Raw genomic sequence first — 17070 nt, 5'->3', positions numbered from 1 at the left:
TGTGGGAGAGACCCAATGGGAGATAATTGAATCATGAGAGTGGTTTCCCCAATACTGTTCTCGTGGTAGTAAATAAGTCCCATGAGATCTGATGGTTTTATAACGGGTTTCCCCCTTTGCTTGGTTCTCATTCTTTTCTTGCCTGCTACCACGTAAAACGTCCCTTTGCTCTTCCTCCATTTTGGGCCAGGACTGTGAGTCCATTAAACCTCTTTTCCTTTATAAATTACCCAGTCTTGGGTATGTCTTTATTAGCAGCATGAGAACAAACTAATACAGCTAGTCTCGCCTTCTGTTCTCCTTCCTTCTCTTCATTTACACCATTCCCCCGATGAAGACAAGGGACCCAAAGCCCAGTAGACAAGCCAACAAAGCTACTCTTTAAGGTGGGGGAAAGGAAAAGGCTGTGATCAAACATCCCAGTGTATCTGTGAGGTTATTTCTGGATGAGATTAACATTTGACTGAGCAGACCAAGTAAGGCAGATTGTCCTCCCTAATGTGGGCAGCTTCTGGACTCCAACTTAAACCATTGGCTCTCCTGGTTTTCAGACCTTTGGACTCAAGCTGCAACCATCCCATTGGCTCTCCTGAATCTCCAACTTGCTCACTGCAGATCTCGATACTTCTCAGCTTCCATAAAGGCATTAGCCAATTTCTTACAATAAATATATAATCTCCTGTTGGTTCTTTTTCTCTGGAGACCACCAATACAGATTTTGGTACCAAGGGTGGGATATTGCTGTAAGAAATACCTAACGATCTAGAAGTGGCTTTGGAACTGGGTAATTGATAGAAAATGGAAGAGTTTTAAGATTTATGCTAGAAAAAGCCTAGATTGCCATAAAGGGACTGTTGGTAGAAATATGGATGTTAAAGATATTTCTGGTAAGCATTCAGAAAGAAAACAGGAGAGCTGGAGAGAAGCATTCATCTTCTCAGAGAATAATCAGGAACAGAATGTTGGTAGAAATAAGGCTGAGGCATGAGAATTGCTTGAACTTGGGAGGCAGAAGTTATAGTGCACTAAGATTGTGCCATTGCACTCCAGCCTGGGTGACAGATTGAGGCTCCATCTCAAAAAAAAAAAAAAAAAAAAAAGTGATCCTGCTATAAAGTGGCAAACAATCTGGCTGAATAGCATTCTAGCACTTTTGGGAAGGTAGAATTTGCAAGTGATAAAATTAAATATTTAGCAGAAGTGATTTCTAAACAAAGTATTAAAGGTGAGATTTGGGTCCTCCTTACTGCTTATAGTAAAATTCAGGAGACATGAGATGAACTGAAGAAATCAAAAGCAAAAAGGAATCAGAGGCTGAGTGTGGTGGATCATGCCTGCAATCCCAGCACTTTGAGAGGCTGAGGTGGGTGGATCACTTGAGGCCAGAAGTTCAAGACCAGCTGAGACCCTATCTGTACTAAAAATACAAAAATTAGCTGGGTGTGGTGATGCATGCCTGCAATCGCAGCTACTTGGGAGGCTGAGGCATGAGAATCACTTGAACCCAGGAGGTGGAGGTTGCAGAGAGCCAGGACTGTGCCACTGCACTCCAGCCTGGGTGATAGAGACTGTCTTAAAAATAAAAAATAAAAAATAAAATAAAATAAAATAAACAGAACTTGGGGACTTGGAAAATTTCTTAACCTATCCATATTGCAAAAATTGAGAAAGCTTACTCTAAGAGATCACTAAGGGTGTGGCTGAGCAACCATTTGATAAACAGATCATGAGTGTGACTCGTATACTTAATTAGCCATCTCAGCTGAAGCCAGGAATACCGACGGGATTATACCAGAAAGACACTGATACCTGGAAAGAAAGAGGACAGAGAAAGTGGGAAAGAATAAAGGTAAGCTGTCAGCCTTCTCAGATTCTATAGGACTAGACCATATCACTCTTTGGCTATAAACATGCACTATTTAAGCAAAAGAAAGAAATGACCCCAAAGGCAATTCAGAGATCAGGGCTGCCACTCAGTGCGTGTGTGTGTGTGTGTTTTGGTGAGGCCGGGGCGTGGGGACACGGGGAGGAGAAGAGCTGAGCTCCTCCTCAGTTTCTGAGGGCAGGTCACCCTGCCAAGCCACAAGGATGACACTACATCAAAGCAAAGAGGATTTATTCTTGAGGCTTAAGATATAATGGGATTTGCTTCAATAGGTTTTGGACTTGCTTGGGACCCATCAACCCTTTGTTTCCTATTTTTCCTTTTTGGAATAGGAATGTCAATCCTACACCTGTCTCACTACTGTGTTTGGGACACATATAACTTGTCCGGTTTCAGAGGTTTACAGCTAGAGAAAGATAGGAATCATAGCTCAAGTCTCACCCATACCTGATTTAGAAGATATTTAGATGAGACTTTCTACTTTAATGTGAGAATGAGTTTAGATTCTGGGGGCTGTTGGGGTGGAATGCATATATTTTGCATGTGATAAGAAAATGAATTTGGGGGAAGGGCTAGGGGCAGAATGTTATGAACAGCATATGTTCACCCAAAATTCATATATTGAGAGCCTAATCCCCAATAAGACTGTATTTGGAGACAGAGTCTCTAGGAGGTATTAAGATTACATGAAGTCATTAGGATGGAGCCCTAATCCAATAGGATTCGTGCACTTATAAGAAGAAGGGAAACCAAAGCTAGCTATCTTTCTGTCATACGAAGACACAGTGGCAAGGCAGCCATCTGCAAGCCCAGAAGAGAGCCCTCATCAGAAACCGAACAATGCCATACCATAATCTTGAACTTTCCAGCCTCTAGAACTATGAGAAATAAATTTCTGTTGTTAAGCCTCCCAGTCTATGGTATTTGTTATGGCAACCTGAGCTAATGATACTTTCTGTACCTTGGTTTTCCCATCTGTGAAACGGGGATAATTATGCCTTTATCTTAGGCTTATTGTAAGAACAAGTTAACACATGGAAAGCATAGGGAACAGAATCCAGCATATAATAAGTACTATGTCTTTGTGAGCAACTGTTATAAAGATGAAGTCTTTGTGCTCAAGGTGCTTGGTTGTCTACCTTGCACAAAAGGTGTCATTTGGCCTTAGCTGGGTATTTAAAAACCCTTGAAAACTCTCACCCCCATTGGCCAATGTTTACAACTCTTCTAGCTTAAGTCTGCATTTCTATTAAAGTTAATTTCTATTGGAAGGGTAACAGTCACTTATTTCTCAAAGCAATGAAAAAAAGATGGACTGAAAGATATTAGATGTAGGTCCCCAGAGGATGATGATGAGTTGGAAGCAAAGGCTGAAGCCCCTGAAGCCTATTTCTGCGAAGCATGAAGTTAAGGAGAAAGTAGAGTGGAGTAAACTTGAGACAGGCAAGGCTATTTAAAACGGTAATTGTTAAACTCTGCATTATTGCAAAATTTCTTTTTTAAAAAAGAGACTCCTTCCAGGCACAGTGGCTCATGCCTGTAATCCCAGCACTTTGGGAGACTGAGGTGGGTGAATCACCTGAGGTCGGGAGTTCGAGACCAGCCTGACCAACATGGAGAAACCCTGTCTCTACTAAAAATACAAAAATTAGCTGCACGTGGTGGTGCATGCCTGTCCCAGCTACTCAGGAGGCTGAGGCAGGAGAATTGCTTGAACCTGGGAGGCGGAGGTTGCAGTGAGCCAAGATCGTGCTGTGCCACTCTAGCCTGGGTGATAAGAGTGAAATGCTAAAGAGAGGAAAAAAAAAAAAAAAAGACTCCAAAACTTTCAAGACTGCATTTATTTGTCTCTAGAAGGTAACACTGGGCCTTTTCATTTTTCATACTTGTGGAAGTCTGAAACACAGAAAAAATTCCATTATAAATAGTTAAAAATAAGAACAGTTTACAAAAGAAATACAATAATGAAATATGCAAAAAAAAATTTAATTAGTAATCAAAGATGTTTAAATCTAAAGATACCACTCTTTTACCCATTAAGAGTCCATCTTTTAATAGAGGTCACTGATAAGAATGTGATGGAATTAGCACTCTTATTATACCAGTGGTGTTATAAACTGGCACGATGCATCAAGTTATAGAGTGACCTACCTGTGATTCAGCAGTTCTACTTCTGGGAATCTATCCTGCAAAAACAATACAAAATACAGAAAGGGCTAAACACATCAGTTATTTGTCACGTTTATGAGAACAAAAAAACTGAGACCATAGTGGCCAACAGTAAGACAATTGTCCCACCTAATGGGTCACATAAACATGCCAGTGATAGAAAAATCAAGAACAGGCACACAATGTTACGTACCTGATAATTTTTTAATTTTAGTTGCAAAGGAAAAGAAATTGGAAGGATTTTAGTGTATTTCCATCAGTGGTTTTACTAGCGTGGCAAGATCATTTTGTCTCTGCTCAATTTTCTGAAACACTCAACTTGAAGAAAAAAGAAACCCATGACTGAAAAATAAAGCCACTCAAGTCATGGTCAGGCTGTTTGGATACTGAAACCCATTAAGTATATATCACTGTGGATGGTAAAGCACTGCAATCAAATGCTTTAACTTAGCCTTAAACATTTATCTATTTTCTAGTCCACCCTCCTTTATATTTCAAGGTTCAGCTTTGTTAGAACAAAAGTGATTAAAAAGGACTTAACACTGTTATACCCACATCCCCCCAACTCCAACACTTCATTGACTTGCCGATATTGGGCAAGTTACTTCTGTTCCTTAGTTTCCTCACATGTAAAATGGATATAATTGTTTGTATAGCACAGGGTGGTTGTGAAAATTAAATAAGTTAATATGTATATGCTGCCAGGAACAGTCTCTGACACAAAATATGTACGACTAGCTTTTTTTTTCTAATCTTGATCGAGTCTTTCCACTATACATGTGATCAACCTTTCTTTTGTTTTATAGTTCAGACTTAGCTTTAGAAGCTTTATTTTTAAAATAAATTTTAATTTTTTACATATTTAGAATTTTTTATACTTAAGAGACAAATTCATATATATTTACCTGAAGGATTAAAGGATGACTGTATACTGCCTATAGTCTAGTGCATTTTAGAACATTTGTTTTCGTTTGTTTTTGAGAGTTAGCTGGAAAATTTCAGAAATGTAATATTTAAGTATGAGAATAGAAAACTTGCCAAAGTTTATAAATGTTGTCTTTATTGTCACAGCTCATTAAAAATTGGCTGTTGGTCTCATCTAAGCCAAAGAGTTTAAGGTCCAAGAAGAGGGTAGTCTGAAGAACAGAAACCCAGTTTGTAGCTTAATGTCTTGATGAAGGCAGGCACACTCCAATTGTTGGCGGTGTGGCTGCAGAATTTGACATATTATCCAACGTACATTCCTCCACCCACTGAGCCAGGCTTGGTGAGGGAGATGGGGGTAAATAGAAATCCTTGCTCACTCAGCTTTAGAGCTCAGTCCCTGTTCCTATAATAATTTGAAAAGCAAGGCTCACCTTTCCAAAGTCCCAGAGAACTACAAGCATAGGCACCATCACAGCATCAGAACCTAAATCCCCAAAGTACAGAGAGCACAGTAAAATCCCAGGGCTATAAATGCAGTCACTGGAGCAGCCTTCCTGAGCCACTGTGCCCTTAGACCAGGGCAGCAAAACCCAACACCTTACCAGGTGAAATATGCTACTGTGGTGCAGTAAGGAGTGGGGAGGACTAGGACAAACCAGAAAGCATCCACCCCATTAAAAAGGAAACAACTTTGGAAAATACTGGGCTGACTAATCTCATCAGAATATGCCCCATAGGCTATCAGTGAACCCCGGGGCAGATGACTGTTCTTCTCAAGCAAAGGGAGACCCATCACTTACTGTGGTAGAATTTTTACCATCGCATAGAGCCACTACCTGGGGGGATGTGAGATGGACGACAGAAGAAGGAGGCTCAGGGCTTTCCCAAGGTGCTAATGAATTCATCCCAACTAGCCAAACCGTCTCATTTCAGAGCTTAAAATGCTATAGGAAGAAATGTCCCCAGTGACTAATTTCACAGATTACCACAACTTGGAATAGGGGTGGTAGGAGTCTACCATCCACATAGGCTTCTTTCTCCCAGAAACTCTCTCCAGGAGCTTTCCCATGACATGCCAGAGTTTGGAAGTATACACTGGCAGCATACCCAAGCCTCTGGAACAGACACTATGTCTCTCCATATGTCCTTTTCCAAAGGCCCTCAAGCCCCAGCGCTCTTGGCATCTCACTCCAAAATTGAGGGTGGTCTTTGTCTAGAGACATGGTCTCTACAGGGTCACTGGCAACTCTGAACGAAATTTAGAGCCATGCATAATCCGAAATGCCAGAGCACAACCACAGGTGGCAAATAGAAGCAATATACAATGGCAAGACAGCAAACACCCTGCCATCTAGCAACGCCAACCCCAATACGGCAAAAACCTACACTTCGAAGCTCTAATTTTCAACAGGCCTCTCCTGGACCTTGAAATTAATTTTTCTTCCTACCAACACCATATGCTGTGGCTTCACATGGCTCATGGCCCTCTCTGTCTGCATGAATACTTGCCAATTCATTCCCCTAGTGAACCTGCTCTGGCCCCAGAAGTTAATCTCCATCCCTGTCATCAGCAGATTCTCATGTACTTCATTCAGGAGTTTGCCTCCCAGGAATGTTGTTGATCTTGTACAGCCTGCTCTGACCCCATCTCCAAATCCCCCAAAATGCCCGTCCCTGCCACCACCAGGATTTCACTCCCTGGGTCCTCATCAAGGGCAGGGAAAAGAGTACCACTCCTGCAAACTGAAGCTGGAGAGGGCCTGCCTCCCACATCTTAAGCTCCTCTGGATATGAGCATTTCTGTCCAATGAGCCACGTTAACTGTCACTAGTTCTCTAGTCTGGTCAGGATCCTGAAACCTTATGGAATCACCCCTTCAGGAAAGCTGGGCTAAACTTTATGAGGATCCTTTTGTCAAATAAAGGTCAGCCTGAGCATCAATTCCTTGGACACTTTTTATCTTCAGCCCATCCTGGTTCCTGATTGTAAAATGCAAGCTTTTTATAAAGTTAATAAAGGTGATATTAAATAATTGCTCAACTCACATAGAATATCTCAGAGATAAATGTTAACAAAGAGAAAACTAGACAGAAAGACGGCTGCACAATAGGTACTTCAAAGAAAATGCGAGTTCTTCTCCCTCCTGAACAATTCAGTACTAATGTCATTAGTTGGGTCACAGTTAGGTAGTGAGAAGCTACAGTGACCCAAAGTGAGGTGGTATCAGAGCCCAAGCAGGGTGAGATGGCACCCACATATAGAGGCAGCCCATCTGAGTGGGAAAAGACCATCTCTAAAAGTCACATAATGTATGGTCCCATTTTTATAGCCTTCTCAAGATTAATTATAGAAGTGGAGAACAGATTAGTGATGTCCAGGAGTTTGGAAGAATAGAAGGTTGGGAGCAGAGTGTGGGTGTGACCATAAAGGGGCAGCATGAAGGAGATCTTTGTGGTGATGGAACAGTTCTGCATCTGGATTGCAATGGTGATTCCATGAATCCACACATGTGATAAAACAACATACAACTATGCATACATGGTACCAATGTCAATTTCCTGGTTTTGATATTATTATACTATAGTTACAGAAGATGCAACCATTGGGGAAAACTGGGCTACGGATGCACAGCACTTCTCTGTACTATTTTTGCAACTTCCTGTGAATCTATAATTATTTCTAAATTACAAATTTGATAAATGTAGAATGTTTGATGAGTAATGAGATATTTACGTAGTTTCAAAGCACCTCCTCACAAAATACACATTAATTACAAAAGAAAAAGATTAACTTTAAAGTGAAAGGCTTGGCAGTCACCACCTTAAGCAAGTGATCAAAGTGAATATCATTAGAAATAGAATAAATCAAAATCTGCCCCATGTAACAGGATGCAATGAGTAGAAAACAGCATCATTTTTGTTATTCCTGCTGACGATGCATATCTGAATCTAATCGAAAGGAAACAGACAAATGCTGATCAAGACACACTCTATAATAAACAACTGGCCTGTAAGCTCCAAACGTGACATGGTTATAAGTCACAGAAGCACCAAGAAACTCTCCTTCCAGACTGAAGGAGCCATGGCAACTAAATGTAATTCATGATTCTCAGCTGGGTCTTTTTGCTAGAAGAGACGTTTTTGAGACTACTGGTGAAACTTGAATAGGACCTGAGGATTGTATGGCAGTAACACGACATTAATCCCCAGACTTAGTGGTTGCATTGTGGCTACGCAGGGGAATGTCCTGTTTGTAAGAAATGTACACTGAAGCCTTAGGGGTGATGGGACATCAGGTTGACCCTCAAACATATCAGGAAAAAAGTTCTTTGTACTGCACCTGCAAACTTTCTATAAGTTGACTATTGTTTCAGACTAATTTTTTTTAATTTTAAAAATGAATGGCCGGGCATGGTGGCTCACGCCTATAATCCCAGCACGTTGGGAGACTGAGGTGGGCAGATCATGAGGTCAGAAGTTCGAGTCCAGCCTGGCCAACATGGTGAAACCCCATCTCTACTAAAAATACAAAAATTAGTGGGGCGTGGTGGTGTGAGCCAGCTACTCAGGAGGCTGAGGCAGGAGAGTTGCTTGAACCCGGGAGGCAGAGGTTGCAGTAAGACAAGATCGTGCCACTGCACTCCAGCCTGGCAACAGAGCGAGACTCTGTCTCACAAAAACAAACAAACAAACAAAAAACCAAACAAACAAAAAAGAATGATTTGAATGTAAAAGGATGAAAAATTCTTGACAAAACTGATGAAATTCTGGAATGCTTCTGCAAAAAAAAAGGCACTCTTTACGATCAGGCCTCAGAAGTCATACTTGACAGTAGTGACATGCACTGTCTATAAAAATCTCAAACGTCGAGTCTTCCTTGGTTCATTCTACAAATTAGCACTCTTCCAATTAACAACAAACTTGGTTGGCTAAAAAGACGAAAAATTAAGTGTTTTATTCCCTTTTTTGAAGAAAATTCCAGTCAGAACATTTCTGGCTTTTACTAGGAAACGTTAGTCCCCACTCTAAATTAGTGTACTGTACACGGCCTATGCCCAGGATCAATTATCCTCGGAAAACCAGGACCTCCCATCATACGTACTTGCTACTAGTACTGCCAAGCACAGGCCTGCTCTGCTACCGCAGAGGCTCCTGCCCAAGCCCGGGTCCAACAGGACTGGCAGGAAGGTGTAGCCAGGTGGCTCACCATGAGAGTGACATGATGATACCTACCTGAGGAGGATCCACGAGGATTAAGTGCAAGTCAGATTTTCACCTTGATACTAGCATTTGCAGAAGCATTACTCTTCTTAGATAGTCAGGTTCGAGGTCTAGATCAGGTCATTTCTTCACTTTTTTTTTTTTTCTTTTTTTGAGATGGTGTCTCACTCTGTCACCTAGGCTGGAATGCAGTGGCATGATCTCAGCTCACTGCAACCTCCCCTCCCGGGTTCAAGCGATTCTCCTGCCTCAGCCTCCTGAGTCACTGGGACTACAGGTGCCCACCACCATGCCCGATTTTTAGTAGCAGTGGGGTTTCACCATGTTGGCCAGGCTGGTCTGGAACTCCTGACCTCAGGTGATCTGCCCACCTCGGCCTCCCAAAGTGCTGGGATGACAATTGTGAGCCACCGCACCTGGCCCCACTCTTTTGTTGTTCTTGGTCTTAGTCATTCCATGTCAGCTTACATAGCAGCAACAGAAATTCTGTCTCCTATGAGTTGACTGGCCTGGGAAATCTTATATCTCAAGTGGTCAGAATATGAAAATCTAGACGGAGCATATGCACAAATGAATCCTTAGAACACATTAATCAAATCAGAAATGGAAGCCAAGGCCGCCCACCACCGCTTTCCCCACCCTCCCGCCCCCACCAGCCAGCAAGAAGCCTGTAGGACCTCAAATCAGAGCACAACATTGGTGAGAGCCAAGTGAGAAAACTCGAAACACTGGCTACAAAGCTGGAATACCTGTGGCCCATTATTGCTCACTAATCAATGTTGATTGCTCGTGAGTCAAGAAAATTTGGTATCTGTCCAAGTGACATGACAGGTATTATGCCAGATACTTTGCTGACATGATATCATTTGAAGTTAGTTATCTTATATACAAGGTAGGTACAATTATTATACCTATTGCTCAGATGGGGAAAACAGGATTAGAGGCATTCAGTAGCTCATGCAAGATTACACAGCTAGCAAGTGGTAAAACCAGGGCTTAAACCTCAGCAGTCTGTTCCCAGAGCATACTCTCAACTGCTCCCCTAAACTGCCTCCCTCCAACCACCATTTGTGACTCCACAGCCCTCGCTGTCCCTTATATCATACCATGTAACATGTTTGTTACGGCATGCTTACTGCACATTCCTATACACCTTTCTTATTTCAATAGTAATTGTGTTGCTGGGTAGGATAGAGCAGGGGGCCTCATTTATGTATACCAGTTCATGGCAAGGGCAAAAAGTCCACTTCTGGACTTGGAGAAGCATGCTGCCACTTCCAGCTGTCTCTTTAGTTGACAAAGTAGTAAGAGACAATGAACTGCTTTATTTCATTTAAAATGTTGTCTTACAACCAGCACCACCCTCCCGGCTCCAACCCCCACCAAGACACACACACAAAAGTATCACCAAGCATGCATCTTTATGTATGGCAAGCTACTTACTTCTTTTTCTGGAGACCACGGAGTCCAGAAAACCTTTCGATGGATTAAATAGGATCATTTAAAAGATAAACTTAGGTCTGTATTGGGTGGTTCTGGAGGAGTTTCCCCTTCCCTGGAGCTGCTTACCAGTTAATTTAGAAACAAAATATTCTCCCAAACTAGTAAACCCCACTGCCCCACCCAAGGGCTTTCATAAAATTATCTTGTTTTAATCACACTTTAGCATGGAAAAATTACTCATATCTCAAAGTATACATGTTACGGTTTTGATATCTGTACAGCTATTTAAGAAGGAATATTTTACCAGACTTCTGGTTGGGGAGATAACTTCAGTCGTAGACATCACACCCTGGCGACAAGTATGCACCGGCTCACCACTGCCACCATCTGCCCAAGGCCCTTCCTCTTCATTCTTCAAGCCGAAAGCACAGCTGATACGTTGGGTGACGTTTCTTGATAGCTCTCTAGCCGAGGATATATGTGGTTCAGAAGTGTTGTTACTGTAGCTCTGCTCATCTGGGTCTTGTTTCTGGAAACCATACTTAGTTGTCAAACAGTATAATATGACAGAAAGATTCTGATGACTTAAACCAATACATTTCAAAGTTTTAATGGATGAGGTTTCATTTAAGTGATAAGGGCAATGCTTAAGTTATCATGGAGAGAAAAGCATTGTTCAATTGACCGTATTTTGTTCTCCTATAATCTTAAAATGTTATGCAATAGGTAACTGCATTAAACATATTATGGCATGGAACAGATTGTATGTTTTACAACGAACAAAGCACTTCTGTTACACAATTAACACGCAAGAAAAAACTAAGGTAGCCACCTGCACATGCCCAAACACTGTGACCATACCACAATCCAACCAGTTTGGCCAGCAGGACAATCCACTCCTGCCATTGCAGAATGTAGCTTCCTAGCAGTCACCTGGCTAGGACTAATGGAGAAGAAAAAAATATTCAAAGGTACTATGATATACCTGGAGATTTCTGCCCCAAATTTCTAGGATAATTGTTTCTTTTCCCTCTAGTGTCTCCCTTCTGTTCCTAAACATGATCAAATTTCTACTTAGGAAAGACCTTCACTTGATCTAACAACTTTTCTGCGGTTGTTTTTTTTTTGGGGGGGGGGGGCGGGGGTAGGGGAGTGGGGGGGCAGGGGTGGTTCTTCTTCCCACTTGGAACTGCTAGGTTAAATGGACTTGAAGTTTGCCACTTTCCTCTGAATCTTCTTGGATTCCAGATATTTACCAATCATGCACCCTCAGTCTCCTCCAAGTTGATGCCCAGCCCAATTCTCTTTCACCTTTCAAGTGCTAGACATGGTGCCTTCTCCAGTCCTGGCCTTCTTCAGCCTCTCTGTAACCTCTCATACTCCTCACCTTTAGTTTCCTAAGGTTCTCTCCTCCTCAATTTTATGACCCCATCTTGTTCCTCTACCTTCTTGCCACATTCTAATGATGATTCCTTCCTCCTACCAACAGAGTTGCTTAGGGTTCATTTCTAAGGTCTTTTCTCTCTTCCTATTTTGTCTCCCCAGATGACTGATTCATTTTCAGCCCATCAATGTTTGCCTTTCCCTGGAACAAGTCCATAAAACCAGCCCACACTTTACTCTGCCTAATGGACACTTCTGAGCTATCCCACTCTGAAAATGGTGGTGACACTATGATACTTCAGTTTACAGGGCCATTTGTGTCATTCCTGCTGAATGGTTGCAAGATCCCATGAGACTGGTATCACCAGACCATTGCTGAGCTCTTCAGCTGGCCTCAGGGAGGGTCTCTTCTAAGAGAGGTCCCTTGGGGAAAGAAATGCCTCTACCTTCCTGTGTCCTGTCTGATGTGCATTCTACTGTAGGGAAACCACCACAGTGCTTTTAGGAAAGCCCCCTCCTATGTCCAGCTGTAGAAATCCTATCAAAGATTCAACAGTCAGGAACTAGGTGCCCCAGACAGTGACCATAGGCAAGTATAGATGGTCAGAGACTCAACTCCAAAGCTCATGTAGATCTGAGTTCAAATCCCAGTCCTGACTTTTCATAGCTGTGTGGCCCTTAACTAGATTTTGTTTTCCTTCTCTGTAAAATGAGGGTCATAAAAATAGCTCAGAGGATTGTTATAAACATTAACTGGAAAGTATACATATATCACTTGGCACAGAGTCTCGTACACAGACAAGGCCTAATAAATGGTGGCTATCATTATTCTAAAATCTTACACCTTTACCTTTGAGTCTTTGGCTCCTCCCAAAAGATCACTGAGAACCTGGATATATTCAGTTGCACCTTTGAGGATATCAACTTTGCTGGGCTTCCTGCTTTGGGGAAGAAACGGCACAAGTGCCTTCAATTTGGCAAAACCACGGTTGAGATTTTTTATCTAGAAAACAAAAAGGCACAGTGACACACAGAGAAGCCAATTTGTACAGACATCTCCCCAAGCTACAGAAGGGGTTTTTTTCCACAGCCTCCTTGTCTGAGGGGCAAATCTAAACAGGCATATGCCCCAAAGAGTCACTGTTACACCAGCAGTGCAGTTCATAGTAAAAGAAGAGGGAATGGCATAAACTTGGTACTGTGGGCAGAAGGGCTGCAAGGTGTATTCATGTTCATGCTGACCTCACTCCTTTTCCTTTGAGAGCGTACCCGCTGTATCATAATGCAGAGGCAGTAGAGGAGTGGCCAAAATCTGAGTCAACTATACCCAGGTTTAAAATCCAGGTCTATCACTTACAAGAGTGCGTGGAATACTTCACATCACTAAGCCTCAGTTTGTTCATCTGCAAAATGGAAAATATCTTAAAGCTTTCTGGGGTGGGGTGTGATTAAGTGATATAATGTACACATAAGATACCTCACCCAAACCTGGCACATAGGAAGTCCTCAAGAAGTGGTATTGCTGCTGATGAATCAAATGTACAACTACTTGTCAAATCAAGCACTGAGCTATCAGCTCTTCAACCTCTTTCCCCACCGAGTTAATGATATAGAGGCAAGGGTGAGAATCCAGAGAGTTGGTGAGACTTGAAAGGCTCCTCATATTTTATTTTTCTCTATTCTCCAGCGTCTAATCCCTGTCTCTGAAGGCCTATAATTCTGATGGTCACCCTCCTGGGAGACACAGGCCTTGGGAGAACTGGCTCCCACTATACCACAAAGTCAATATATTTTGAGTATATCCTACCTGGAGCAAACCAGGCAAGGGACATAGTTGGCCAATTCACAGGAGAATACAACAACCAGTCAGTGTATAAAAAGAATTTAATAATCAAAGAACTACAAACTAAAACAGAAATTAGATGCCATTTTTCATGTATCAAGGTGGTAACATTTTTGTTTTATCATACCCTGGATCAGGGATAGCATGAAAAAGAGAACAGTCCTAGACCTGTAAGAAGGGATAGAAATTAGTAAACCTATCTAGAAAGCAATTGGGCAACTTCGATTGTATATGCCTTAAGTCTCAGTAATTTCACTTGCAGCATTTTATTCTAAGGAAATTATCAGACACGCACATAGAGTTACATCGATAGGTATCAGTAAAAAGCTACAAAGAGCAAACATGCCTAATAAGAGAATGAATACATTATGGTCCATTTTTGGACAGACTATGCAGTCAAAAACTATTCTTTGAAAGAATACTTAAGAATATAAGAAAATGCTTTTGATAATGTTAAGTGAAAAAATTACACAAATATGTACCGAATGACAATTCTGTAAAATTATATATATATATATATATATATATATATATATATATATATATATGAATACACAAAACTAGAAAAAGACTGGGTGGATATACACAAAAATGTTCACAGTAGTTATATGTGTTGTGAGTGTCGCTTAACCTCTTCAGTCATTTCTGTCTTTTCCAAGTGTGTTAATCTTACCATTATAAAGAATAATACAGCTCGTTAGTGTTTTAGTGGATAAAACCAGGACTGATTCTCTGGAGAAGACAATTCCTTCCTAGTGGGAAGGACCACTTAAACTATTAGGTCATAATCTCTTTGTAGGGCCACCAAATCAGATCACAGGGTTCTGGCCATCAAGAGTCTAGTACCGGTAAAAGCAGGAGACTTAGAGAAGTCTCCTACTCTCCTGTCGTCCTTTCTCCGCTTGCCCTCTCCCTGCAAAGTTCCTACTTGATTCTCTGGGACATTTCTAAAAGGCCTGGGGTGCTTAGGGACAGCCCCCGGCGGAATTTCTCTCCGCAGTTCCAGGCCTGAACGTGCGCTCTGCTCCCTCTTCCACCCCTCACCCTTCCCTCTCCCAGATTCGCCTCTGCTGCAGCCAAACCCGTAGAATGCAAACGCTAGGAAGGAGACCATGTCTCCCAAGTTTGGGGCTGAGTTTCGTTAGAGATAGTAAAATCTACCAGCAGGTGCCGCTCCAACCACGGCCCCCAGGACCCTTCCCGTTTGCGAGATTGCTGCGGCTCGACTGGGAAAGTCACTTTATCTTGACAGAGTTGAGTGGGAGTCTTGGGTGCACACTGGGTCGTCGTGTTTCGTTACTTTAAAAAAGAAAAGTCACTTCCGTCAGGCCCCCCTTTCTCCTCACCCTCGTGTGTGCTTCGAGGCCGAGATGCAGAAAGCAAGAAAAAGGAGCGAAGGGGATCCCTGTGCGCCCCAAGCACCCACCAGAGCCTATGGTGTGAGATGAAAGTTCACCCCCTGAGCGCGAAGCTTTTAAAACACCTGCCCAGGGAGACATTTTTGAAGTTGTCAGGGCCCCTCCTCTGTCCCCTCCCGGACCCGGGTCCTGCACAAATCCTGGAGGGTTAGCGGGCGAGGCGACCAACGCAGCGGCCGCCAACGAGCAGCTGCACGGAGGTGCAGAGGAAGGAGGCCACTGCCGTTCTCCCGACAAGCTGGGGGCGCGGGAGGCCTCGGGAGCTCGAAGTCGCCTCGAGCGGGGGTGGGCGGTGAGTGGGCCCCCGGGTGTTGACCAAGTGTTTGGTGGTGAAGCAGGGAGTGGGAGGGGGGAGCGAGCGTCGACCCTGGGGACCCCTCACCCGCTCACGCTCCTTGGCGTTGGCCACACGCCGCCGCTCCAGCACCAACTGGAGGTTTTCGGTAGACGAGTAGCCGCCTGAGGGCAGCCGCTTGAGCCGGCAGACAGCGGCCAGCTGGGGCAGCGGCCCGAACTGCTCCCGCAACACGTCTTCTAGCACCTCGGCTTGCGGGGCGCACAGGAGCGCGGGTGGCGCGGCGCGGGGATCTAGAGCGCCGGGCGCTGGGTCCATGGCGAGGTGGAGGCCGCTGAGGCCGGGCTTTCACCGGCGCACCTGGGGCCGCACGAGGCGCGGGCGGGGGCGGGGCGGGGGCGGGGCTGGACCACCTGCACTCATTCCTCCAGCGTTTTCCAATCCCGGCCTGCTCTCTGGAGGCTGCGTCCAGGCATCGCGTTGAACCAGCCGCACAGGTGCGAATCGGCAGGGCTGGAGCGCAGTACCGGCTGCACACTGGAACTGCCGGCAGCGTGGTGGTGGTGTTTTTCTCAATCCACTTGCCACAGTTCCAGTCCCCCAAATTCCCGTTTAATCAGTCTGGGTTGGGGCCTGAGCTTCTGGATATGTGTATACGGAAAAATGGGATGGATAGTCACAAAGCTTAATTCGTTTTGAAATAAAAGTTGCAGAGAAAATGGCAAGAAGAGTTTCTAAGAGCTCCTGTATCCCCTTCGCCACGCTCTCTACTTACTAAGTTTTCACGTTTCCTCCATTGCCCTCTTTCTCTCTGTGAATATTCTCATTTTCATTATTCTTTTTCCATTCTATTTGAACTATTTTCTTTTTTCGCGAGTGGGGGGATACATCGTTTTACTCATTTTCTCCCTTTTCCACACAGACCTTTATTGTCAACACAGCCAAACACAGTTGTTACTTCAGAAGATGTGCTGGAAAATAGCGATCCCGAACTTGTTAAATAGTAGAGTACAATTTAGTATTTTAGAAATAATTAGCTACATCTTCTGTTTTGACTAGATTACTCATGAGAGTTTGTTTCTCTGGAGGTTATCAATATAACTGGAACATTCTGATCTTGCAACTGGAAATCAGACATGTTTCTGGAAGCCCTCTGTAAAATCCTTCCAAGTATAAAAATACTTTTTTTTTTTTAAGTCTGAGAAAATATTTTTTCTCCACTTTTGTTTTAGGTTCAGGGGTATATTGCAGGTTTGTTATGTGGGTAAATTGTGTGTCGCTGAGGTTTGGCGTACGAATGATCCTGTGGCCTAAGTAGTGAGCCTAATACCCAATGAGTATCCTTCCAACCCACGCCCCCCTCTTACCTTCCCCTCAAGCAGACCCCAGTGTCTATTGTTCCTATCTTTGTGTCCCTGTGTATTCAATGTTTAGCTCTCACTTATAAAGTGAGAATGTGCAATGTTTGGTTTTCTGTTCCTATGTTA

The 17070-nt window shown here is 43.3% G+C and overlaps 1 protein-coding gene across 1 annotated transcript; it reads right to left on the bottom strand.

Annotated features, from left to right (window-relative positions):
- Positions 1–1758: 1758 nt before the first annotated feature.
- On the bottom strand, positions 1759–15901 carry FIGLA (folliculogenesis specific bHLH transcription factor). Its single transcript, XM_077958766.1, has 4 exons — positions 15671–15901; positions 12878–13030; positions 10949–11173; positions 1759–1809 (listed from the first exon to the last, which is right to left on the bottom strand). Exons 1-4 carry the CDS (start codon positions 15899–15901, stop codon positions 1759–1761), a joined length of 660 nt encoding a protein of 219 aa, XP_077814892.1.
- Between the last annotated feature and the right edge of the window lie 1169 nt (positions 15902–17070).

The sequence above is a fragment of the Macaca mulatta genome, chromosome 13 (genome assembly GCF_049350105.2).
Source record: "Macaca mulatta isolate MMU2019108-1 chromosome 13, T2T-MMU8v2.0, whole genome shotgun sequence".
Lineage (NCBI taxonomy): Eukaryota > Metazoa > Chordata > Mammalia > Primates > Cercopithecidae > Macaca > Macaca mulatta.
The sequence above is the reverse complement of the archived record's forward strand: the minus strand, read 5'-3'. Positions and strand labels throughout refer to the sequence as shown.